This window comes from Cicer arietinum, chromosome 6, assembly GCF_000331145.2.
Source record: "Cicer arietinum cultivar CDC Frontier isolate Library 1 chromosome 6, Cicar.CDCFrontier_v2.0, whole genome shotgun sequence".
Classification (NCBI taxonomy): Eukaryota; Viridiplantae; Streptophyta; class Magnoliopsida; order Fabales; family Fabaceae; genus Cicer; species Cicer arietinum.
The window spans coordinates 60,568,437-60,595,743 of record NC_021165.2 but is presented as its reverse complement, the minus strand read 5'-3'; the positions used below and the strand labels follow the sequence as shown (position 1 = coordinate 60,595,743).

At 30.5% G+C, this 27,307-nt stretch overlaps 3 protein-coding genes and 1 pseudogene across 3 annotated transcripts; 1 reads left to right on the top strand and 3 right to left on the bottom strand.

Annotated features, from left to right (window-relative positions):
- The first annotated feature begins 11,864 nt into the window (after positions 1 to 11,864).
- On the top strand, positions 11,865 to 13,474 carry LOC101506178 (OBERON-like protein; annotated as a pseudogene).
- A 1,389-nt stretch (positions 13,475 to 14,863) lies between these two features.
- On the bottom strand, positions 14,864 to 15,936 carry LOC140920809 (uncharacterized). Its single transcript, XM_073369650.1, has 2 exons — positions 15,444 to 15,936; positions 14,864 to 15,252 (listed from the first exon to the last, which is right to left on the bottom strand). Exons 1-2 carry the CDS (start codon positions 15,934 to 15,936, stop codon positions 14,864 to 14,866), a joined length of 882 nt encoding a protein of 293 aa, XP_073225751.1.
- Positions 15,937 to 16,829: 893 nt separating this feature from the next.
- Positions 16,830 to 17,591, bottom strand: LOC101505858 (uncharacterized). The gene is made up of 2 exons (XM_004515045.1): positions 17,422 to 17,591; positions 16,830 to 17,343 (listed from the first exon to the last, which is right to left on the bottom strand). Exons 1-2 carry the CDS (start codon positions 17,589 to 17,591, stop codon positions 16,830 to 16,832), a joined length of 684 nt encoding a protein of 227 aa, XP_004515102.1.
- A 1,454-nt stretch (positions 17,592 to 19,045) lies between these two features.
- LOC101503830 (probable beta-1,3-galactosyltransferase 2) lies at positions 19,046 to 24,101 on the bottom strand. Its single transcript, XM_004515039.4, has 11 exons — positions 23,702 to 24,101; positions 22,429 to 22,525; positions 22,224 to 22,297; positions 21,910 to 22,121; positions 21,736 to 21,799; positions 21,366 to 21,438; positions 21,122 to 21,242; positions 20,802 to 20,889; positions 20,580 to 20,705; positions 20,243 to 20,352; positions 19,046 to 19,889 (listed from the first exon to the last, which is right to left on the bottom strand). Exons 1-11 carry the CDS (start codon positions 23,812 to 23,814, stop codon positions 19,741 to 19,743), a joined length of 1,227 nt encoding a protein of 408 aa, XP_004515096.1. The 5' UTR covers positions 23,815 to 24,101; the 3' UTR covers positions 19,046 to 19,740.
- Between the last annotated feature and the right edge of the window lie 3,206 nt (positions 24,102 to 27,307).

The following is a 27,307-nucleotide window of genomic DNA, read 5'->3' as shown; positions in this document are numbered from 1 at the left end:
ATATATATATATATATATATATATATATATATATATATATATATATATGTTTTTTTTTATTTTTTATATGTTGGTTACATGAGAATATATTATTAGATAAGAGTGAAATAGATAAATCTATATTTATTAAATGGTTCCTCTAAAGTAAAATATATTTTAAAAATTAATATATTTAATTTATAAATTTAAATTAAATACATAACTTTTCAAATTAAATTTTTATTTTTATTTTTATTCTAGAGATACTGTATATCATATATGGATAACCTGTGCTAACCATTGCAAATATGTATTTAGACAAAAATATACATATATTCTAGAATATATATATACATTTTCTATTTAATAATTTTTTATAGACATTGTTGTTATTGAAAAGCTTAAATCTCATATTTTTTTATAAAATTTGAAAATGTTTGATACTTTATCAAATAACTAAATTAAATTCAACGTAGAATATACTTTTTAAAATATAAGTAAAATATTGGTTATAAGATTATACAGCCTTAGATATCTATTTTCTATAAATTTTAGAATGCATGACATTAAAATAATATGAAATTAAATATACTTTTTAAAATATAAGTAAAATATTGGTTATAAAATTATACAACCTTAATATCTATTTTCCATAAATTTTTGAATGCATGACATTAAAATAATATGAAATTAAATAACGGTCAATTACGTCGGTAAAATTTAATATCCACTAAGAGTTATAAAATAGAATAACATTTATAAAAATTACTCTCAATGTAAAATTATTTTCGATAGATAGTAGTTGTAAATTTCTTTTATAAATAGTAGTTGTGAAGATTATTTTCCATTCACTGAAACAAAGAAATATTTAATACTTATTTTATCGATTTGATCCTATCTTTTCATGCAATTTTAGTCATTAGTTCAACTTTCTATTTAGAACAATTTTTAGATCAGTCTAGGAACTCATTGCTGCTGACTTAGAAATATAGGGAGCTTTTTGTTACAGGTATTTTTTCTTTCTAAAAAATCACTTTTAAAAATTTATTTTTAAAAGTTTTGCGAAAAACTCGTTGTTTTCAAAAAGTATAAAAATTATTTCAAATGTGAATAGTTAATTTGAGTAACTTTTAAAGAATTTTTTTTTATAGAGAAAAGAGAAAATTCAAAGGTAACTTTCAAACAAAATTATGATCTTTATAAAAACTTGAAGATTAAATAAGTTTTAAATTTATTTCATTTTTAGATCTTATAATTTTTTTTTGCATTATTAATTCCTACAAATATCAATATTTTCAATTTTAGTCTCTAACAGAACTTCAATTAAAACAATGTGATAATTTATAGAGAATAAAAAATACAAGTTATTTTAATAAAAACTAAAAATAAAATACAACATTTTATAGAAATTGTAAAATTATTTAACCTAAAATTTTAATATTCCAATCATATCCTACACAACACCATAGTCTCTTTGTCAACCTAATCCCCTGGTCAAAAGGAGAATCATTGTTGGATATGCAAGTTAATCAATTGAGCAAACCACAAATTCATTAAGTAAACGACTAATTAGAAGAGCAAAACACTAGCCGACTAAGCACCAAATTAACGTAGTGACAATTATAATGAAAAATTTTAGTTATTGCAATATGTTAATTTAAGACTTTATCCGTTTTAAATTATATAAGTTTCTTTTTTCATTGCAAATGTTTATTAATTTTCATTAAAATTTTAAAATATAAATTATTCATATAGAATATATTTGTCCGTTGCTCTATTCTCTAGTTGAATACTTCTCTATACCCAATTATAAGGAAAACTATCTACATTTACATTTATTATGAATGATAAATAATTAAGTGCATATAACTTTTTTTGATTTCGTGTAAAAAATAACATATCTACTAGCCTAATCTTAATTTTAATGATCATCTCCTCATATTATTAATAGTTTGATTTTAGATATTTTTAGAATACTAACATTGAATATGTATTGAATATGTATAGAATAATTAACATTTGCATCAGTAAGGTTTATCTTTAAGGTTTGTTAAACTGAAATAATATGTGTTGAATTTGAACTCATAACCTCGCAGTCGTGTGCGAATTTATTTACTATTTCATTTATGAATTAAAAAGAAAATTACCATTTCTTTAAAGTCCAAAAATGTATGTACATTATTTCATATAATTGAGGTTGGAGGGAGTAGTTTAGATTCAACAATATTAATTAAAAAATTGACAAATCATATTAATTAAAATTAAAAAAATTATATGATCAAGGATTAAATTTTACTAAGTTCGAGTTACTTTTTTGTCAAAAAGAACGTTCAAGTTACTGTACTATTACCAAACTTCTTCCATTTTTTGATACACTTAGATGCTCCATTCTCTAAGGCGTTTTTCAATGTTTCTACTAATTGTCCTCTAAGTGCATATAATTTTTCTCTAGGGTATCTTTTTTATTTAATTTTTCTATTTACTACACAACGATTTATGTATCGCAAACGTGCCTAAAAAGACTTTATATCAAGCAGGTGGATGAAGAGGGAGAAAGAGAGAAGTAAATGTGTACAGATAAGTGCATGAGAGAGAAATAAGAAAGGAAAGTGAATTTATGAGAGAGAGAAATAAAGAGATAAAGATTGAAGAGATGTAAAAGACGCAGAGATCAGATCTAACTCAATTTTCGACTTCCCATGTTCAAAAATTTTCACAAATACTTTATTTAAAGATAGAAATAGGCTCCATCAAATTAGATTTTTAAAATTTTAAGATCTAAGTTTAGTCCTTAATTGTTATAGGTTACTTTTAGCTGGGGTATAATCTTTTAGAGTTTGGGATGATATGTAAATTTATTTTAAAACTTATTTTATATTAATATTTTTAAATAAGTGAATTGATATATCTTTAAATTGACAAATAAATTAATAAATCAATAAAATTAAGCTTTATTTTAATATTTAACGTGACATTAAAAGAATTTAATTTTATATCACATGATATTACAATTTTAGTTTATAGTAATATATTTAAATATAAAAAAAGTTAATAAAGGTTAATATATTCAAACTATTAGTAAATTTATAATTTAATACTAGATACAAAATATAATTAATTATTAATAGTAGAAAAAAATATTAATCTTACTTATTTAAATAGATCGAACTGATAACTTTAAAAGGTTTTTTCTATGGTCTATAGTTTGACATTTTTTATTAAGTAGACTTATAAGAAAGCCTTAGCATGCTCTACTTAAAAAAAAAAAAAAATTCATGCATGACTTAACCTAGACATTTGTCAAACGATCCGACCTATTTCTACTCCTAATAATATATGTACATTCGAAACTTGGATGTTCTTAATACTCCTGTGTCTCATATTATTTTTTAAATTACTAAAAACAATGTTATTCATTTATATTGGTTGAAATTAAATCGAACGAGAATAATACAATTTAAAGTCGTTGAAATAAAAATTGATGGACTTGTGAACAAATTCACAACACTCATTTATAACATCAAAAGACAAAAATGTTTATAAATGTCACAACTTACAAATATGAAGAGAAAAAAATTAAAACGTCATATATATTCATGTATTTGAAGCTGTAACGTTGACGACGTCAAAATCATCGATTAAATTTGTACTAGCTTAAAGTTGATTTATCAATCTGGACCAAATAAACATCAAAACAACAATGCATAAGACGACGAACAAAACAACGACACACTACAATGACAAAATCATGAAAAATACAAAAGAAAACTAAATATATTGTAAATTATTAATTAAGAAAAGTGGTTATGAACTAAAGAGTCCTAAATCACCCTTCTTCTTTAATGAAGAAAAGTTAAATCGGATAAGAGGGAATCGACCTGAGAGAAAATATTGTTCTTCCGATCTGATATTATATGGTTTATTTGAAATGTGCAAATTTTTAACAAATAATAATTTAACTAATTTTCAATTCAAATTAATAATATCTTAAGATTAAAATATTCTTCCAATGAAAAGGATTCTTATACTTCATTTATTATTTGTCCACTATATAGTTGTAATTATTTAAATAAATAATTATAACATTAAAAAATGTAATAAATATTATAAAATTATAAATAATTATTCAAGAAGGTAAAATATCTTAAATGAGATGCGTAATATATCGAAAGGAGTATATTTATACAAGTATACTTTTGAATTAGATTTAATTTTTATGCATCTTTAATGTAAAAAGTTTTATACTATTAACACATCACAATCATTCATAAATATGATTTAGAGATAGTTATGATAAAAATCAAACATCAATAATAATTTTTTTTTAAGTCAAAATTGAATAAATAGAAAAGAAATATTTTCTAGCAGATGTGCAAAGAAAAAACCAAAAGAATTACAATAATAGTTTATATAGACAAACTACAAAAATCACCAAACGAATGAGTCAAAAGATATTACACATTATAAAAAGACAACAAGTAAACAATTTAAATAATTTATCCACCAAAGAGAAAATGCATAATCAAAATTTTTAGCATTTGCTTTAATCCACCACCAAGATACAAAATTTAATGCGATCCACCAAATATTTAACATGAGTCATTCCTAGAGACAAAATTACATTCTTGTGCTCCTTCCAAATCTTTCAAGTAGAAGCTAACCAAACATTTAAAAAGATATTACACATTCCTACAAAAATCACCAAACAAATGAGTCAACTCATATTACACATTATAAAAAGACAACAAGTAAACAATCTAAATAATTTATCCACCAAAGAGAAAATGTATAATCAAAATTCTTAGCATTTGCTTTAATCCACCACCAAAATACAAAATTTAATGCGATCCATCAAATATTTAACATGAGCCATTCCTAGAGAAAAAATTACATTGTTGTGCTCCTTCCAAATCTCTCAAGTAGAAGGTAACCAAATCACTTACAACTATTTTTTTACTTTCCTATTTTGAGAAAGTAAATGATAAAATTGAGAAGCAAGATCGAATGCATTATTTAGAAGAACACTAGAAATATCCAACCAAAGAAGAAGATTATTTCAAACCACATCAAAAAGAGAACAATAGAAAAATAAATGAGTTAAATCTTCCACTTTATCACAATTTTCCACACATATCGCATACTCATTTAGAATTAAACCTCTATGCGCCAAATAGTTAAACAACCGTCAAACAAATAGATAGATTTTTAAAAGCACTATTTTATGCCAAATTAATTGAATATCTTTAACACAATACCCTTCCGTACAACCAATTTGTGATGACCACTTATCGATATAATTATTCTACAAAACAATATTAGTAAGTCAAACACAACAATATCTCTATATTTCTTTCTTCCAAACAAACAACATTCTCCTTCAATTGTATTCTCACCCTACAAACTGCATTAAATCAAAGATTTTTTCAAAATATTTAATTATCTATAATAATCTAATAATTGTAATGGACTAACATAATAAAAAAAATATATATACCAACAGTATTTTAAAATTAAAAAAAAATTCAATTATTTTTAATTTATAGCGACAATTTAGTAAAATAATTTATCGGGTACCAAACACCTACCAATAGATTATTTTGTTTTGAGTCGAACACCCACCAATAGATATTTGCTTACATAATTCCATTTCCCAATTTAAAACTAACCAAGCCATAACTAAAACAAACTTTAAACCAAAAAATATCATATATTGCTTAGCTAGTTTTGGCACAACTAGTTTCCATATCCATATCTTCTTAATCATCATTTTACCCTTTATTTCTAAGAGGCATCTAACCATGTGAGAATGCATACATCAATTGCATATTTGTAGTGAGAATCACTGAACCTACGAAGTGCCTCACAAGAAATTTGGGGTGTGTTGCTATATGCATCAAAAGCTACCCTAAACAAAATGAATATATTCATATTCTCTAAGGTACAAATTTCTTGCATTCATACGATCAAAACATTAATTTAATATTTTTAATTATAGAATAAAATTTATATATTTTTTTTAAACTATTTAATTTCAATCAAACGGTCCAGAAAATTCTTATTATGTGAATTCAAACAAAACCCATTAAATAAAAAGGTTAAATTTTTTCTTTTTATTACTGTTTGATACATAAATGCTGATTGAACAGAAACCAACATCCCCTACTCCTTCCACCCCATAATTAATAAATGCACCACATTTAAAGCTACAGGTTTGTCTCCTCTGAGCTTTTTCACGATTCCTGTACCTCTTTAAATTAATATTCCAACTTCCTTAGTAGCTTGGTGGTTGAAAAATTTAATGCAACTTCTTCAATGCTATCTTCACTACACCATCCATATTTTGTGCTCTCTTATGTTCATATTTCTCACTACTACCTTCTTTAAAACTTTGAAATTGTTCTCTCTCTCTATCTATCTATCTCCGTTGTGTTCTCCTTTACAAAAATCACTTTTGTTATCATAAAGGAAAATTCACTTTAGTCACATAATAACTCATTGGTTATTATATATGTGAATGTTACATTATATATTAGCACTCTCCAACTCCCAAAACTCCTAAAAGGAAAAAAAAATATGAAGGGTCATTTGATTAGTATTTGCTATTAATAATATAATTGCAATTTTGTGATTTATTTTTTATACTTTAATTTAATTTTTAATGTGTCACAGGAGATGGATGCAAATGAAGTAGTTTAAATCAAACCATGATGGCAATGACAGTCGAGTAAGCTGGTTCAACGGGATATTGGTCCGGTTCAATAAGAAAATAATGTTAAAAATATTTTTTAACTTTGTTTTTTGATTGAGCCGTGCCAATATCACGTAATCCACACCCTGAAGTCTAATTCTTATCAAAAGGGGTTCTTTCTTCGGTTGGTAATATTGGCTTGAGATATATATATTAAGGTTGTTCTCTTCATCATTATCTTGCTTTTTTTTTAATATATATTTTACATATTTTTTGCTTACTCTTTTCGATTGATTTTGAATTACTTCACTTTTATTATTCTTTTGAAAGTTATATATATGAATCAAGAAATAATTTAGGCTCTTGTAATAAAAAATTAATTTAGGCCAATACTGAATGTAGAGTATGAGAAGATTTAGGCTACTTGTCTTCAACATTATATATTAACTAATATTTTTGGTGTTTTTTTTTTCTTCTAAAGATGTACTCTATTTTTTTATTTTTTTCTTCTAAATTAAGATGTAGTCCTACTTTTATAAATTTGTACTCAAATTTTACTACACTCAAATTCGGTGTTTTCGACAATTTTTTTATTCATATATATATACAATGGACTGTTCTCATATCAACATTATAGCTCACATGCATTAAGATTATTAAAGTTTGATGCAGAGTAGAACTTTGAAAGCCTTGTGTTGTTTTGAAGAATTTTTTATGACTATGTTTTTGCTTCTTTTTCTCTTTTCTTGGAAGGAATTATTTTCTGCTTTTTATATACATCAATGTTTCATTTTATATATCAGATATCTGTTTTTAAACAGACCAACACAAGTACTAAATAAATACTTCAAACATGTTTCACAGATATGATGTCAATCGTTACGGTAACTATTAATAGAAAGGAACAAACAGTTTATTTTTCAATTTCATGTTCATTTAATTTGTTTTAAGTTCTCATAAACTTTTAGTTAACAAACAAACCCTCTGATAATTTTAATTTAATAAAGGAAGAGCATAAAAATGAATATTACACCTATTTAGAAATAGGCATATAATTTTGGTATTTAACTTTCTACTCCTTTTTTAAGAATTCTATCCTTATCTCTTAATTTAATATTCTTTCAATTTTACTTTTTACTCCACTTATTTTTTTTTTTATAATTTATATAAAAATAAAACTCTTTAAAATACTCATCTTTTTGTTTCTAGGGAGGGAAATAACATGACTCTAACTCTACTCATCTTTTAAACACGTGGTTCATAATAATCCTATTTTTTTATAATAAAATTATAGAGTAAAGAGATATTGTTTTAGTTCATGTAAAGAATATTTCAGAGATTCCTACAAACGAATAAGTAATATTATTAAAATATAAAATAAAATATAAATATAATAAAATAATGTTTTATTTTTTATAAAAAATATTAAATATTATATTTATATTTTATTTTATATCAAATTTTATATTTCAGTAATATTATTTCGAATAAATTTACATTTAAGTGACTTCAATTGCACATAAAACCTTTCCATAATTGTGATCAAAGTCAATTCATATTTTTAATAAACAAATGCTAATATATACCTTAATAGCACATGTTAAAAAATCAAAAGTAAAAAATTTATATCTAAAATTCTATATTCAACTCCTAAAATTAGAGAAGTGATACATGAAAAAACAATTACAAGCGACCGTGCAGTAATACCAAGCCGAGTGATATTTTTCACCCTTTGAACTGTCCATAAAACCAAAATGTAAAAAATAGTGTATATTATTATCATAGAAAAACCTCTTTGAAATCAAACCAAGCATAAATCAAGACCATACCTTATATGAGTATGACAAGAAAATAATAGTTGATTGTAGCATTTAGTACTATCAAAGTAACACTGAAGAGTGTTATGTGATTTACCCATTATGCCCCTAGACACCAGTACCTAGCTAGATAGATGATTTTATTTCTTGAGTTTTAAAATGAAGAAGAGAAAATTATCTAAATCAGATTATTTCTCTTGGTTGTTTTACATATAGTATTTGCTAATAAAGTAATAAATAGTATAATAATATCGCTGATCGAGGTAAAAAAAAAAGACTATCATTTATCTCATTTATTTAATTTGTGAAACAGTTTACTCTTTATATAAGAAAATAATTACTTACACTTTACCTATTTTAACCTCAATTTGGCAGTTACTGAGTTCCTCAGCGTGGGACACAAATCTGAAAGTTGCTAAAAAAATATATTATATATATATATATGTGATGATTATAGTTTTTATTTCCTATTCTAAAACAAAATTTTGAGTACAATTTGAGTACAAAATCCTCTAGCTGCGTTATTTAATAACGACCTCTGAACATATTTTCTGCTACTCGCTGCAATGAATTTGTACAAACAACAATAAATGAAAAACAGTTCTTATATTGTCAATTTTGTCCCTTCTCGCTACCCATACCCTTTGTCTTATTTCTAGTTATGATTATTGGAATTTGGTTGGTTCAATTTGCAACATTTTTTAGGGTATGTTTTGGATTGAAGTTTGTAAAATAATTTTGAATAAATTTCATTTTGTAAAATTAAGTTTTATTACAATAAGTTTGTTCCGATGTAATTTATGGTAAATGAAACGTCTCAAACGTCAAAAAGATAATGAAAAAGTTTCATAGACCTTTCTTTACTTTTAGTCAAATGTACTTTTGAAGCTAAACATGTAGTTTGGTGGTTTATCTATTCCCACAATTCACAATTCACACCACACAAGAGTTCCGTTACCGACCACCACAATTTACCAAATCCAATATTCAAACCGATAAATTTAATTGAGTTGAATTGAGCTCTCAATTTATGATTTTTTTTCATCAAACCCAAACTAAATCAATCGTTTATGATCGGGTTGGGTTGAATTGAGTTCACAGGTAATAAATAATTTTTTTTAATTTTATTTTAAAAAATATAATTAAATTTAAATACTTGAACATCTAAAAAATAATAAAACTATATCACAACATATCATTTAATATTTAAAATACATCCACAAACACAATAAAACACTTAAATTAATTAAATTAACAACAAATTCTCAAACATAATCCTACAACTAAATTTTAACTATAGATAAAAATACATGTCACATCAATGGGTTGAGTTCGCGAGTTCGTAGGTTCAAAATGTTAAATCTGTCACCTGAATCGAACATAATTAAGTTTCAATGGGTAGGTTCGATCCAAATTTAAATGAATTTGATAAAAATTCGGGTTGAATTATTTGGGAGATCGAATTGGTGAACTGGTGAATTTTTTTTTATCTCCTCCATGTCAAGTATGACAAGGTTTTTAATATTTTCATTATATTATATATAAGTATTTTTTAATAATTATTTTGATTTATGATGCGGTAAATAATTTATTTTAAGAAGTAAGAAATTAAATTAAATAGTGAAACTCTTTTGTGTTATTTATTTATTTAAATAATTAGAAAATTGGTTATTGTTTATTAAGTTGTGGGAAAAAATAAGTTATGCTCCTCCTTCACAAGGAATATCTCACTTTTGTAACGTTGAAAATCACTCGTTTATTATTATGACAACATTATCACAATAGTAATATGAAAATATTATAATGTTATAATTCTTTGTGAATATGGGAGTCACTATTAGAAATCAAGAATGTTCTTGGTTTTGAATGTTAGAAAAACGGAGAACGTTGAACGTTTTCCATATTCAGTTTTGTATTTCAAGTTAAGTTTGATTGTATGTGATCAACCAACTAACTAATCACTTGTTTAGTTATTTAGTTAGGTAGAATTTGGTTAGAAATAATGTGATAACAACTATGTATAAATAGAATATTGATCTCTCAATAAAATAACACATTCACATCAATTCATTCTCTTTTCTTCTTCTAGTTTCATTGCAAGAACAACTTGAACGCCAAGAATTGGTACTAGAGCAAGGTTTCGATCCCAAAGTGACAAATACGAGTGAAGTGTGAGGATCAAACACGAGTGAAGTGAGAATGGGGGTTCAAGTGCAAACAATAGGTATTTTCCAGCCCACATGCCACATTTTGATTGAAAAGATTAGGATATATGGAGAGTGCAGATTCGAGCATTGTTTGGATTTCAAGAAGTGTTGGAAATCATAGAGAAAGATTTTGAAGATCTAGGAGTCAATCCAATAGAGAAGCAGAGGTTGAATTTTAAAGAAAACGAGAGAAATATTGCAAGGCCACTTTCATCCTTCATCAATTCCTTGACATAACCAACTTGACAAGACTTCTGATGCAAGAAGTGCAAAAGAAGTCTGAGACATTCTGGAGAAGTGTTATTCTGGAGGAACTAAGGTCAAGAAAGAAAAGTTGCAGACCTTATAGAAACAGTTTGAATTGTTTCACATGGAGGAACAAGAGAAGGTTTCATATATGATTTCAAGATTGAGGAGTATCACAAATCAGATGGCTAGTTGTGGTGAAAATCTTAATGAATAGAAACTATGTGAAAAGATATTGAGATCTTTGCATCCCATATTCGATTATGTTGTGTGTGCGATTGAAGAATCCAAAGACATTTCCACATTGAGTCTTGAAGAGTTACAAGCAACTCTAGAAGCAAGAGAGTTGAGAATGGATGAGGAGTGGGAGTAATTATGGGAATTGGGCATTGGTAGCATATGCCAACAAGAAAGGAGACCAGAAAAAGAAATGGAAAAATAATAAATTCAAGAAACCTGATGACGAGACTGAATCTTCATCAAAAGAGGGCAATGCAAGTGAGAAATCAAAAGGAATATCAAAGAACTATGACAAGAAGAAGATGCAATGTTACAATTGTGAGAAGTTTGAATATTTTGCTAATGAATGTTGGGCTGGAAAATGAGGGAAACAAAAGAAGAAAAAAGAAGATGAAACATGTGTTGCTTAAGAATGTTCTTTTTCAGACTCATATACAGTCTTGTTGTTGGCCACCACAAACAGAGAATGTTCTCCGTTTTCAGACACAGTCTTGTTGATGGCTACTACGAACAAAAAACATTATTTGTCTCAGTTTTGGTTTCTTAATACTAGTTTATCTAATCAGATGAAAAGCTAGAGGGAATGGATGGTTGATGTTGATAAATCAAGAAGGAGCAATATCAGGTTTGCTGATGATAGAACTTTGGAAGCTGAGGGAGCTGACAACATAGTGATCAAAAGAAGAAATGGAAAAACAGCAGAAAAGTGAGGGAGAGGATGTGCTGCTGGTTGAACCAAAAGATGATAGTTTAGAGAAAGTTAATGATGTGGAGGCTGCACATGACCCAAAAAGTGATGCAGGGGATGTGTTGCAGGCTAAATCAAAAGATGAGTGTTCAAAGTTGCAAAACAGTTGAATGCAACTCAAGAAGATCTAAAAAAAAGCAAAGGAACATACTCATCAGACTGAGAAAGAAAAGGTAAAAGCTATTGATGAGTTGAAAGAAGCACATAGAGTGGCTGGGGAAGCAAATAAGAAACTCAGGGAAGCATTGGTGGCGCCAAAACTGGCAAAAGAGGAATCTGAGATTGAAAAGTTCCGAGTTATTGAATTGGAACAAGTTGGAATTGAAATTGTGAAGAATGGCATAAAGAGCTTGGAAATGTGAAGAACGAGAAAGCAGTTGTGTATGCTACTGGTATTCACACCTTTTTCGGTAAAGGAACTAATTTGGTTGATAGTACTAACCAAGTTGGACATTTTCAAAAGGTGCTTACATCTATTGGAATGAATGTTCTTTGCAATGATAAACCTGGAACTCTCACTTTGAATAAACTTAGTGTTGATAAAAACTTGATTAAGGTGTTTGCTAAGGGTGTAGATAAGGACTTTATGATACTTTTAGCAACTAGAACTTCTAGGATTCAAAATTAGGATGTTATTGATGCTGCAATTGTTGGAATGCTTTCCGACCCACAAGAGGCTAGAGCTGGTATCATGAGGTGCATTTTCTTCCATTCAATCCAGTAGACAAGATGATTGCTCTTACCTATATTGATTATGATGGTTATGGCAATAAAAATGGTGAAGATGAAGACATTGTTCCAGAGATTTCAGTGGCAAATCTATCTTAGGATGTTCCTAAAGAGAAAAGAGAGAGCAAGTTTGATTTTGAAGTAAATACATGTTGTTGGATTGGATGTGATTTGTGTTCTCATTGGACTCACACATATTGTGCTATTCGTGAGCAACATATTTGCATGGGTCCTTCTATAAAGAGAGGATCAAGGCCAAGCGAAATGGTTTTCAAGTGTCAAGCATGCAATAAGACATCAGCATTGTTGGTTGAGTTAAAGACGTCTTCCAACATTGTGCACCATCATGGGATAGGGGAACCTTGATGAGAGAGCTTGATTTTGTTAGTAGGATCTTTCATGGTAGTAAAGACCAATGGGGAGACATCTTTTTTTAAGGTGTGATGATCTCAAGGAAAAACTAAAAAGTGAAAAAATGGATTCTAAAGTAACATGCAGGACAATATTGATGGCTTTCCAAGAGCTTGACTTGGATTCTCCAAAGAACCTGAAAAATGCAAAAAAAAATGGAAGATTGATTGCTCCACATGAGGCATGCAATAAAATTGTTGAAATGGTGTATGAGGCTATAAGAAAGATGGAATTAGTAGCTTATAAAAAGATGAGAATGTTCAAAAAGGCTCGCCTAGCTTTTGAGGCTTGTTATCGCGAATTAGCAGACAATTCTAGAAGAACAAAAGAACTCAAGATGGAGAGGCTGCAAAAGATGTCACTGATTGAAGAAACTTGAATTAAGGGACAGTGTTTGAAACTAAGAATGTTCTTGATTTTGATTATTAGAAAACGGAGAACGTTGAACCTTCTCTGTATTCAGTTTTGTAATTTAAGTTAAGTTTTACTGTATGTAATTAACTAACTAACTAACCACTTGTTTAGTTAGTTAGATAGGTAGAAGTTAGTTAGAAATAATGTGATAAAAACTATGTATAAATAACATATTCATCTCTCAATAAAATAACACATTCACATTAATTCATTATCTTTTCTTGTTTTACTTTCATTGCAAGAACAACTTGACCGCTAAGAGTCACCATTAAGAGATGTTGTAAAATAAATCAACCTAGTTTTGAAACAATCATGACAAAGAATATGGTAGATAAATTTATGTAGTAATGGCGTCTAGTTTGCAAACGCCAAATTATTCTGAATATCACAGTTTAATATTTTTGAGATGATGCTCTAATTTTAAAAATAATTTTGCTTCTCACACCCCTCAATTTACTTCCCACACCCCTCAATTTTTTTTAAAACTCAAAATACCCAAACTACCCTTCCCTCTATATTCACTTAATACCTTCATCTTCTAACTTCATCATCTTCATCTTCATTAACCTAATACCTTCATCTTCAATCATCTACATTCTTGAATCAAGTAAGCAATCTTCAATCATCTTCAACACCATCTTCAATCACTTCAAGCATCTTCAATCAAGTAAGCAATGGTGTTTTTGTTTTCGTTTTCTGGGTTTAACTCTCTGGGTTTTGAATGTTCATGAATGGGTTTTGAATGTTCATCAATGGTTCTGGGTTTGATGGTGTTTTCTGGGTTTGATGTATAATGATGGAGTTCAGATACGTGAAGTGAAATCAAGTACGTGAACTCAGATCACGTAGGTAGACGTGAACTCAGTTCACGTAAGTTGATGGAGTTCACGTGTGTGAACTTAGATCACGTAGGTAGACGTGAACTCAGTTCACGTAGGTTGATGGAGTTCACGTACACGAACTCAATTCACGTAGGTGATGGAGTTCACGTAGGTTGATGAAGTTCACGTACGTGAACTCAGTTCACGTATGGGTTTATGCTTGCCCCTGTTTTGGTTTATGTTATATTGCTATGTTGTTTTGATTATGATTATGATTTGTTTATGCAGAAATGATGCACACAATGTTTACTGATAGAGAGAGTCGTGTTATACTCGACCAAGGGACTGATAGAGAGGGTTGTGTTAGACCAACCGCTTCTGCACGGGCTCACTGTGCTCAGCATGAATTGTGTGAACAACGAAGATTACGAAATCAACAAGCAGAACATGCACAACCAGAATAGGGGAAAGCAGAAGAGGCCCAACCTGAAGAGGTCCAAGCGGATGAGGCCCAACCTGAAGCAAATGACGGATATCTTGGTGGTCCGGTTGACAAGTCTGTCCTAAGGACAATTGTTAACAAATGCAATAACAATCACACGATGATCTAACATAGATGTTGGTGGTGGACTTCGAAGTGGAAAATATGTTTGTGATTGGTTAAGTGATAATGCGAAGAAAACCAAGTTAAACTTCGAAGCAATCACATATCCCATTTCTGGAAGTGTCATCCAATTATCCTTCGATGCAACTTGCTCAACATACACATTGTGTATAAGTTGTCGAACATAATTTTCTCCACCAAATAGTATCTCGTAATGAGACATGAACTCTTGAAGCTCTATCACACACTGTTGACAGATGAATGCCCAACAGTTCTCACCTATTCCAAGTAAAGCTGCAAATGCACGATATCCACAATTACCATCATCACCGACATCAATAATGTCATCTATGAATTTATGAATTTCAACTTGCAACCAATCTTTGAAGAGGAGAACTCTTGGTTGCTGAAATTTGCTAATTGATGGTCGAGGTGTGAGCTTTTGGACTGATAGTCGAGGTGCGAGCTTTTCTACTTAACTGGTATCTATAGTGTTACATGCATTTGTACCACTACACCGAACACTTGCATCCACATACTCCCACCAAGATGGATCACACTTGGTTGATTTATCTCTTTTTGATACCTTTTGCCTTTTTTTAGTGCACCTTTTGTTTTAACCTTGGCAACCGGTGGAAACATCGGCGTAGTCGATGGATACGCGATCTCTCGTAATTTACCTTTAAGTGAAATTTTTCCAGGTACATCAAATTCTACAAACGTTTTCACTATGACATCTATTTCATGTTTCACAGATAACTCTGAAGGTTTACTCGATGCATCAACATGGAAAGTTAATTTACTCCACCAAACATGAATATCGTCTAATGGAATGGAACGTGGGATCATACTATACCTGGATATTTCACATGCACAAGGTAGACCATGTGTTGTCCTAATTGTGCAACGACACTCAGTCTGATCAATACCTACATACTTCACGCGGTCATACTCTGCCGCAATGTGATCAATTGCATTTTTTGACACAACACCACGCAAATTCGCGTATAATCTTTTACTATATCGATGCATCTTTTGAATGATGCTCTTTTCAAATGATGTTATTATCTCATTGTGTTGTAATACAATCATGCTATTGATGGTTTCTCAAACACTGCATATATCACCAATACTATCTTGTAATATCCTTTTCAAACTCCAATGCGCCGACTCAACCCTTTGTGTTGTGGTGTTCCCAAAGTGCATAACTTTATTTGTCCACGCCTCAACAAACCTTTCCTTGTGAGGAATTAACCACTGCTCGTGTACATAATCATAAAAAATAGAACAGCTACTACAAATTCCTCAAAGATAGCCAACTTCATGTAGTACTGAGCCTCATCATAACTGTAAATAAAAGCCTCTCATGCCTCCATTATTTGCACTTGCTTCTTTTTTGGAAACACATTCATCTTGCACTTGGCTTTGACATTCTTGCATATATGAAACAAGCATAATAAATTAAATGCTTTTAGAAAAACATTTTCAACTGCGTTCATCAAAGCAAGGTCTCTATCAGTAACGATGACTTCAACTTCACCACTTGTAATCTGTTATTTCACCATTTGAAACACAATCATCTTGCGCTTGGCTTTGACATTCTTGCATATATGAAACAAGCATAATAAATTCACTGTTTTTGGAAAAACATTTTCAACTGCGTTCATCAAAGCAAGGTCTCTATCAGTAACGATGACTTCAACTTCACCACTTGTAATCTGTTCTTTCACCATTTGTAGTGCCCATGTGAAGTTATCAACACGCTCAGACTGTAGATATGCAAATCCCACACAAAATGTCATTTCAGTAGATGTAACACCAATAATCTCAAGTAATGGCATTCGATACCTACAGGTCTTGTAAGTGTTATCCATAATCAATATTATATGAAAATTATTTACAAGAGTGATAGCGTCTGGATGGGTCTAAAATATGTCCCTCAACTCATCTGAACCCTCTACCTTCCTATATCGATAAACGTATTTGTCGCGTTCCATCAATGTCAAAAGATGTTGCATTTCTGTTCTATTACCTCTAAGTGATGAACGATATGCTTGACGTGCATTGTAAACTTGTTTTTTTGTCGTCAAACTTTCAACGTTATGATCCATCAATGTCATTAAAATGTTTTTTGGTTTTACAAAGTTCTTTGTCATATCACCAAGTACATTTTTCTCATCTTGAGACAATCGGCCTAAGAAAGAGTGACTGGTCAGTTTTTTGGCCAATTTGTGGTTATGGAGACCACATATTACATGCAAATACCATCCATCATCAACATTTGACCGTGTTCCTCTCAATCTAAATGGACAATCACATTTTCTAGTCCAAGTACTCCTCGTAAGATTAGGATTCTTCCAAGGTCTATATTTACCACTTCTTTCACAACCAAGAATTAATTTTGTCTTTGTTCTTGGTCGTGCTGTCGCAGTTTCAAATCTAAAAATTACAAAAACAATTCCAGTTTCCCTTCAAACATTTCTAGCCCATTTCAATAATTCATCTCATGTATCAAACATCATGCCGGTGGTAAATACATCAGTCAAATCAATCATAACAGGTTCAACTCCGTCATTCATAGCGTCAAAATTAGGTTCCACATCATCACACATTTCTTCAAAATAAGGATCCAAATCATCATACATTTCTTCAAAATCAGGTTCCAAACCTTCCAAACCTTCATACATTTCGTCACTATTGTCTCCCCCTTCATCTATTTAACTGCATCCAATAAATTACATAAATATAACAACATAAAAATTCTTAACTCCTAAACACAATAAACAAAAAAAAAAAAAAATCCAAATTTTATCACCTTTACATGAACTGAGAAAATGTATGTGTACGTGAACTCAGTTCACGTATCACATACGTGAATTGAATTCAAGTGAACATACGTGAACTCAGTTCACGTATGACTGAGATTTTACAAATTTTCATTCTATACGTGAACTCAATTTACATATGTATACGTGAATTCAATTCACATGTATGCTACGTGAGTTCACGTAGACATACGTTATCTCAGTTCACGTAGGTAATATGAATTTTAAAACTCCATTGATGTACGCAAATTTAATTGACGTACGTTTACGTAAACCTAATTCACGTAAAATCTGAATTTTCATAATTTTATCAAGTACGTAAATTCATTTCACGTAAACGTAGTTCACGTACGAAATCCAGATTTGGGAAAAAAAATATCAGCTATAAAACACAACAAAATACATACCTAGTTGATTTGAGTCACTATAATGATGAAGATGATAAAAATGATGAAGATGTCCAAAATGATTAAAGATTATTGAACATGAAATGTATCAAAATGATTGAAGAATATTGAAGAAGATTGAAGTTGGTAGATAATGAAGATGAAGATTATGAAGATAGAAAATGAGTGGTTAAGTGAATATAGAGGGAAAGGTAGTTTGGGTGTTTTGAGTTTTAAAAAAAATTGAGGGGTGTGGGAAGCAAAATTGTTTTAAAAATTGATATATCTATAGATGAAATTCATGTAGCAAAAGAAGAAAAAAAATAAACGTGTGTGTGTGTGTGTATATATATATATATATAAAAGAGCACTTGATGGAATATATCATGATGTACATATATCATTTAATGGAATCCAATTCATGTAAACAAGGATTTTTTTCAATCTGACTAGTTTGAATAATTCATATTAATATACACTCCTTCGAGTTCATTGTTCGTTGAAAACCGAACCAACGTCTGTTTACTGAGACCAATGAAGTGGTTCATTTCTTGCCAATTTGGTTTGTGATCAAGCTCTAGTAATACACGATCAACCCCCTATCAATCGCCAAATCGTTATGTCTCATGTTATGAAGTGTCAAACTTATTTCGTTTTCTTTTTTGGACTCCAATTTTTTTTTTATTGTGCTTCAACTCTACCCTCTATTCTAAAATATAAACATAATTTGATTAAAGAAAGTTAATATATTTAATCTAATATTTGAACTATCAATTTTATTGACCTATTTGTTTATATTTCAAGATGCAAAAAGAAAATCTTAAACACTTGGTAAATGTTTGGAAAATAATTTTCTACGTAGTGAAAATTTGTTTATAGTCTATTTGCTTAAAACAACATATATGTCCACTAAACTAGAACATTCTTGCCTAATGTAGAATAAGAAGATATCATTAATAGCCATTTCAACAAAACATAAAAAAGTAATAATAAAATAAAAAATCAAATTTAGACAAATGGAAAGGGAGCAACAGCCACCAGATTATATATCTATTTATTAGGAGCTTGATAGCCATGAAACTATTAACAAAATAGAATGGCCCTTCTTCAAGCATCAAAGAATGGATGTGTACTATCTTGTGTGAACTCTTCTAGCTTCAACCATGATCATTCACTTCTTAAAATGCAGAAGGTCCATGGAACAAGTATTCTTTCTCTCTTTCACACTCTCTCACTCCAGTTTTTTCGTGTACAATGATATTTCTCTATAGGATTAAATATATTTTTAGTTTTTATAAAACCACGGCCTTTCATATTTAGTCCCTAAATAATTTATATTCACTTTTAGTTCGTATTTTAAAATATATTTACAAAAAATTGATGTTTTTAGTCCCTCAAAATATTGCTTATACAAAGCAAAATAGGGGTTAAACGTTACTAAAATTTATTGAGGGACTAAACTTGCAAGGTCGTGATTTTAGAGACTAAAAACGTATTTAACATTCTCTACATATACTGGACAAAAATACAGAAAAGGAAAAAGAAAATTTTGCTGGCTTGGTTGGTTCCTTGCTGTGGTAGTAATGTTCTTCCTGAGTTAGGAAGAACTCACCAAAAGTTTCCTCCTAGAAAGAGGCACTCCACAAAGCATTTTCACCTTCTCCACACCTTTTATGTACCTCTTTAATCCTTTCTGCAGACCTACAAATACCACTGCAGCTCCAATCAAATGAAGCAACACAAATGTTGCCTGCTTGCGCCTTCCATTCACAATCTGAAAACGAAACCGAAAACGAAACCGACCCATAATTTGGAAGTGTTAACAACTAATAATCAGTATATAAACCAAACATATTGTGACATTGTTGGGTATGACTCATGGTATTCAAACACAAGTTGTACTCTGTACATCCTAAACTCAAAATAATACAAAAGTATTGCAGCCGCTCATACAGTGGGAGACGTAGACATAATTAGCTGAACTCCGTGATCAAGCATCACCTGTTCTCTATTTGTGCTTTCCGTGTGTTTTTATTTTTTAATAAGGGTTGTTGTACAAACAGATATGATCCCATAAATCATTTAAAGGAGTCTATATAACTTATAAAGTCAGGAAATTATATTCACCTGGAGGAGTGCCACAGCAAATTCTTCGATCGTCAATATGCTCTACGTCAAGTCCAATAAACCAAGCTCCTATTGACACATCCTCATTCGCATACTTATGAAGAACATTCCTGATACAAACATATACAAGCAGAAAGACCACAAGATTAGCACCTTTTAGTCCATTAATGTGATTTAGATTAATAATTTATTATTGTTTTCCCTCTCACAAGTGTTACGTTGTATCTTTATCTTGTTACCATATTTCTATTGATGCTCCTGATTGCATTCGGCTCGTTTTATTAATGAAATTATCTGATTTACCCTTGTAAAAATAGTGAGATGTAGTAGGACCTACTGGTTTGTAGATATGTATGTTGCCAAATCGTTTGAAATAGCATACAACTGCCCTGTGGCATGACGGAAGTACTTGTTTCCGGACTCACCAAACTTCCAATGTTCCGGTTCATGGTACCTTACCCCTCTGTACAACAAAGTAAGAAAGTAAGAAGCTAATATGAAAAAGTCTTACCTCTTCAATTCAATTAAAACAGAGGAAAAATAAAAAAGTATTTCTCACTTTTGAGACAGGACAGGTCCAGATTTCATGCATCCAATGTATATCCGTTGTTTCGATCGGTGTCTAACTAGAGTTTCTCCCAATGTTGCTGAAAAAGATCGAGTAGAATACTAAGAGAAAAGGTATATAAGTCATTACATCAAAATAACATCATGCAACTTACTATTAAAACATAAACTCAGATGTTAATGTGAAGGAGTATTTATATTATTAGTAAATGATCATTTTACATTCCAAAGCTTTAGTTAATCACAAAATGCCAACTCTTCATACTTATGCATATTAAGTTAGAGATGATCAGAGTTTTAAAACTGCAATACCTATATTTACATGAACATCGTCATCAACTTTGACATAGAAGTCAGCATCCCATAAGCTCACAGCAGTGGCAAAGTATGTCTTTGTCTTTGCTGACAATTCAAGGTATCCTTCAACATGGTTCTACATAAATAAAGTATATCTGAAATTCAGTGGTATTTTTCGTTTTTGCTTTAAAAGCAACGACAGTGTCAAGATATCATAAAAGATGTCAAATGAAACAAAAAGGATAATATGTCAAATTACCAGCCTCAAGAAATCTCCATGCTTTCTGTCCTCTGCTTCAATAGCTCTGTCTAGGATACCTCCTGATGTAGCACTAGATAAAAAAGAGAGAACACAATCAAATATATGATTTGTCCAATAATATTTGACCAATATATTAGAGTTATGACTGATAAATATATGAAGAAGTGCATAATAACTCTTCTCAATGATAATATATTACAGAAACTATCAAAAGTTCAACACAATCACAGTGCCACCCTGATTTCGTCAAAATCACCGTGAATAATTCAAACATGCACCAAAGCATTTTGAACTCAGGTTGAGACAAAAAGCACGATAAAACCACCAATTATGCAACAAATGATTGAGAGACGGATGATATAGCTACCTGTGTCCAATTACAAAGCGCATGACAATGCCTTTCTCTTCCTCTAGCTTCTTTCTTTTGTCACCTAATTATCCATGTTATCAAAAGAACAAATCATCACAAACCGTAAAAAATAGATAGATCAGCATAAAAGCCATAGAAGATGATATTAGGAAATAAGATCAAACTATGAACCTTGTGGCATCCAGGTAGCCCGAACTGAGTCCCTTCTTTTCCTGCTGCTAAATGCAGTATTAATACCTACGACCATAAGGTACTTTCTCTTACCCGACGACTCAGTCATCCTTATATCTTCTGAAACAGGAGCACCGCTTCGCATAGACTCTTGAACAGACCTCGCAGCAGCCAAGTCCATCTCTAAATTCGAAATAGTCTTGTCCAGAGCTCTACATTTGATACAATACATTCCAATGAGTTTCGCACACAAAATATAACAAAAATAATTTAACTTGCATTTTCAACGTTGCACATCACTGCATATAACTTACTGTATGGAATTATGACCCTTGAAATCTTCACCATACATATCTCTAGTTTCGCGCCTCATTTCCATCTCTTGCAACTAAAATGGAGGCCAACAGGCATAAAAAAAATGGAATGTAGGAAAGTCAGAATATATAAAATAAAATAGAAAGGTTCAAGAGTTCTAGATATATTTTCTTTATCAAGTAGGGAAAATAAACCGATGCTTACAATTCTCGTATTACAACCCTCGGAAACTACATTGAATTTACCAGTTTCTGAAGCTGTTGGTCTTGCAAGTCCATTTTGTTCAGGGATACTCCATATCCTGTTATGGTATTAACATTTCTCATCAGAAAAAGTACCACATTAACAATCTAATTGATTTCCAACACAAAATGTTCAACAGTTAATCTGATACAATGAAAAAAATATAAGCACATGAAGAAAAGCACACCATCATCTCTGAATAAATAAGAAAGCAATTCCACAAATAACAGGAGTTATCTTCTAAGGCTTTAACAGATAATGAATTAAAACTAGGGATTAAGCGTGTGTTTGAGTCTACGGTGACAAAAATTGATTGAATTAATTGATTTTATACATTGATTTTAGTTAAAAGTGGGTTGAATATAAAGTGTTTTATGTTTGGATACATTCACTTAAAAGTGAGTTGAACAATAAATTTGAGTATATAAATCAAGTTTGGAGTCAAGCTACAATTCATACTAAAATCAATTGTAGAGACAAAATCAATTCCAATCACATCATCCAACAATATCATAATCAATTTTATGTGTCTAGAATCACTTTTGGCTCTCCATATCGTGAAACCAAAGGCCCACTAAGTAAGAATTACCACAAGGTAAAGGTAAAACTGCAATTTCAGTGCCAATTAACATAAACAACGAGGTTTTAAATAGTGGTTGCGGTAACAGTTGCGGTCGCGTTGATCATTGATATTGCAGAGAATCACAGTCAAATCATGGTTGCTATGCAGTTTCAGGAACATTAAAAACCGTTATCTCGCAGCCTAGATAGCATTCTTACTTGGAAAACAACAATTAAATATATGGATAGATTCATAAAAAAGAACAGTAATGAGAATTTAGAACCGAGTCATAAATCAAATTATCATCAAATTGGCAGATACACAAAGTAATCAACATAGGAAGAGCTGATAACACCAACCAGTCATCAGAGCTGACTTGTCGATGAAGAGTCAACCTCACAGGGTAAATGATAAAGAATGAAATCTTAAACAGAAATTGGCACTATCCAGAATCAATTCATGTCAATCGAATCCAGAATTTCAGATCTAAATCAACTTCTTCTATAATACATATGATGATAAAATAGTACCAAAAAATACACAAAATCAATCAATTAAACATTTCAAAATCAGTAATTAATTAAATTAATTAAACAACAACGTCACATAAAGATCTAAGAACACCGAATTGAAAATTTCAAGAAAAGTCAGAAAACAATAAATCAGATGAACCTGTTAGTGAAGAGCATCCCAGCACAGAAACTTCCTAGACAAAGAAAAAGTGTCCATTTCTGTGATATAAAATTTCTACTAGAAGAAAACTCTCCTCTACTTTTCCACGTCATTGTTTTCCTTTTTGTTTCTTTCTCTTTTATGTATCAAACTAAACCTTCACAATTTCGGTACTTGAATATGCAAAAACTGGGTTTAATGAAAACGAGGTTGTTGTCCTTCGGAAGAAGAAGGTGTTGTTGTGTTATTATTGTTAATTAAGGTTTGGTTTGGCTTGGTTGTTTACTAGGTTTAATCTTTATGCTATGTTTGTGAATGTTGTTTGGTTTGTTTGGTGTAATTTGTGTGCTGCAAGTATGGTAAGGGACGTTGAACACAAGTGAAGGGACTAGCTAACCGACTTGTTTTTATATCTCAACAGTAATTCCCAAATTGTCCTTGTCGGCGCCATCATTTTTCTTTAATGGGAAATCACTCAACTGGTAATAGTGACTTGTTATGACATTAATACCCTTTTCTCCGAACCACAACTCATTGGCATTTGGTAGTACACAACACAATCAAAGGTTTCTTCACTCCATCCTCTCTCTGCTGTGCATAACACATGTGCATTGGAAATTACTTTATTTGTCTTGAAGGATACAAATTTCTATTTTAATTCTTAAATGTGTCATAAGCAACTACCACAGTTATTAGATTAAAATGTATCAAAATTCTAAAAATATATTTAAATTTGTATTTCGTTAATTATTTTAATTTTGATTGTGTTTTTAATTAACAGTTTAGTCGTCGAAATTTTTTGTTAGTTAATTTAATATGTAAAATTATTGACAAAAGATATACATATAGCTATATTTGCAATTTTGATACATTAATTTAAAGATAATGATAAGAGTATTTCACACATTCAAAAATCAAAAAGACTCTTTATCCCTTGTTTAAGATTAAAAAAATCTCATCAATTACAATTTGAGTAACCCGCTAAAACTATTCTTGATTTTGTGAGTCGTTTTTGCTTTAGTTTTTGAGAATATTAATATTTTAAATTGATCTCCAACTCACCAAAATATTTCTCATATAAGTATTGCTATTTCTTATGAAAAATTTACAAAAGAAAAAATTATGCGCAAAAAAATAAGGATATTTGATAGATTAGCAATTGACTGACCATATATGAAAGAGTGAGTGGTTATAATTTTTAAGTGTTACATGTTGATATATCATTCTTTTCTTTCTTTCAAACATATATCTCGTAACAATCAATTTATTTTTCATATTTCATGAACACGCGTGACTAAACATTGTTTAACTTGACAATGTGTTCGTTAAGTGTATTTTTGTAAGTTTTAGTTGCACAATGAGGAATACTAAATTCAGTAAACAATCAAATTGGTCATATTTCTGTAAGAAAATCTCAAAACAGTCCTTGACATTATGAAAAAAAAAACTCTCTAAATCTATAAATGTTACTCATGTTAGTCGTTCAGTTATGCTCTTCGAGATGACGTTGTTCCAGCTGTTGGTGTGGTCGTTAAACGCCTTATTGGACTCCATATGGATGTGTTTACTATGTTGACATGTTGTACACTCAATCTTTTTTTTTTTATGTTAAACATAAATTCATTCAAGGGATCATTTCAAGAGGATTATAACGAGATTGAAACAAAAGTGTTTCGATAATATCCACCCACTTAACAGCAACAATTATGAGATTAAAGTGTAACATAACATGACCAATAGTAAACAAAGTGGGACTAGGAACTAAATTTGTACTATTAAACCAATAACTACAACTAAACTCTCAGCTTAACAATATCTTATGTCCACTGTCAAAAGTCTATTTATTTATTCAGTTACAAATCAATTTTTTTTACTACCGCATGTGTGTTTCGACTTTACGTCGTCTCGATAATGACAAATTTGAAACATGAATGGAAGATAGATGAAGCATGGAGGAGTTGTAGAGTATGATTTCAGTATTGCATTGATCTACCCACACTTTGTTATCCAACAAAATCCATCTATGTTGTGGCATTCCAACAAATACATAATGTGTCTCTCCCTTCATGTTCTTTCATGAACATCTCCTTTAATCAAGTAAAAATATTAATAATAAGAAATAGTAGAATTGTGATCTTTTTAAATTTTTAACTTGCACTTATTAAAACTTCTCAAGTATGAACTTAAAATGAAAGTAACCTTCTCTTATTGTTGGGTGGGCTCACTCCCCAAGTGGAACCCACCAATTTTACTAGTATTATTATTATTACTGAAATAAAAAGAAAAAGAAAAAAAAGGTTTTAATGGGCTTGGCCCACTTAAAGGTAATAAAAGGAATTTAGAAATCCCTAAGAATACACACAGAAAGACAACGGGAGAAGAACGGTTGCCAGAGAAGAAAAATAAGGGTTTGGTTCCAGTGGTGGTAACAGGTGTGTAGCAAACTTGCTCCGTTTGATCTACAAATTTAGTATGTTATTCCTATCACTGAGTTTGTTATTTTAATACCCACTTTAGTGGAAGGTTGTTATAGGGTTGTTATTGTTGATTGATATTCCCTATTGTTATTAGGAAGACTCTTGGTGTACCCGGACTAGGTCCCGTGGTTTTTATTCTCTCAATTTAAGGGAAGTTTTCCACGTCAAAATTGTGTTTGTCTCATATTTAATTTTCTGCCAATTATTATTGCTCTTGGAATTGTATTTTCTGTTTGGCCATTTATCTGCACAGGTGGGGGAAAAAATATTCCGCATTATTGAGATAATTATCACTAATTATCTCTGGTTTTTCCCAACAAAGTGGTATCTAGAGCTCGGTTATTTGATTTGTGCATTTAAATGGAGGAGGAAAATAAAGATCCCAATATGATTAAACTCAACTCTTCTAATTATACACTTTGGAAGACTCTCATGGAAGACATGTTATACAGTAAAGATTTGTATGATCCTATTGAGGGTGACACTGCTAAACCCGCAGATAAATCTGACGCTGACTGGAAGAAGATGAATAGAAAGGTAGTGACGTTGATCAGGCAGTGGTTGGATCTTCGTGTGTATCCACATATTGAAACTAAAATAAATGCTAACAAGATGTGGGAAAAATTAAAAGAGTTGTATGAACGAAAGAATGTGCAAAATAAAGCATTCTTGATTCGGAAGCTGGTGAATATGAAATACAAAGATGGGGATTCAATGGCAGAGCATATGAGTATTTTTCAGAATACAGTGAATCAGTTGACAACTGCAGAAATTAAATTAGATGATGAGTTGCAAGCGTTGTTATTGTTGAGTTCCTTGCCTGATAATTGGGAAGTCCTTGTTGCGATGTTGACCAATTCAGCTCCAAGTGGAAAGTTGAAAATGTCAACAGTTAAAGAGAGCATGTTGAATGAAGAAGCTCGAAGAAAGGAACGTGGTTTGATTGGTTCTTCCTCAAAGTCAGAAGCACTAGTTACAGAGTCACGGGGGAGAAGTCAATCTAGAAACTTCCATAGACGCGACAACTCTGAAAGTCGTAGCAAGTCAAAAAGCAAGTCGAGGACTAGAAAAGAAGTGATATGCTATCATTGTGGCAAAATGGGTCACATAAAAAGAAATTGCAGGTTCC

Bases quoted from the DNA above. Each gene is read 5' to 3' on its own strand.
- LOC101503830 (XM_004515039.4), bottom strand. From the start codon at position 23,814: ATGACGTGGAAAAGTAGAGGAGAGTTTTCTTCTAGTAGAAATTTTATA. The intron at 21,243-21,365 runs GTAATTTGACAT...TTATTTATGTAG, and splicing joins ATGGAGATTTCTTGAGGCTG to AACCATGTTGAAGGATACCT. The intron at 20,890-21,121 runs GTATTGCAGTTT...GATCTTTTTCAG, and splicing joins CGATGTTCATGTAAATATAG to CAACATTGGGAGAAACTCTA.
- LOC101505858 (XM_004515045.1), bottom strand. From the start codon at position 17,591: ATGTATGAAGGTTTGGAAGGTTTGGAACCTGATTTTGAAGAAATGTAT. The intron at 17,344-17,421 runs GTTTGATACATG...TGTAATTTTTAG, and splicing joins GTATTTACCACCGGCATGAT to ATTTGAAACTGCGACAGCAC.
- LOC140920809 (XM_073369650.1), bottom strand. From the start codon at position 15,936: ATGCATCGATATAGTAAAAGATTATACGCGAATTTGCGTGGTGTTGTG. The intron at 15,253-15,443 runs GTATGTGGATGC...ATAAATTCATAG, and splicing joins TGTGATCCATCTTGGTGGGA to ATGACATTATTGATGTCGGT.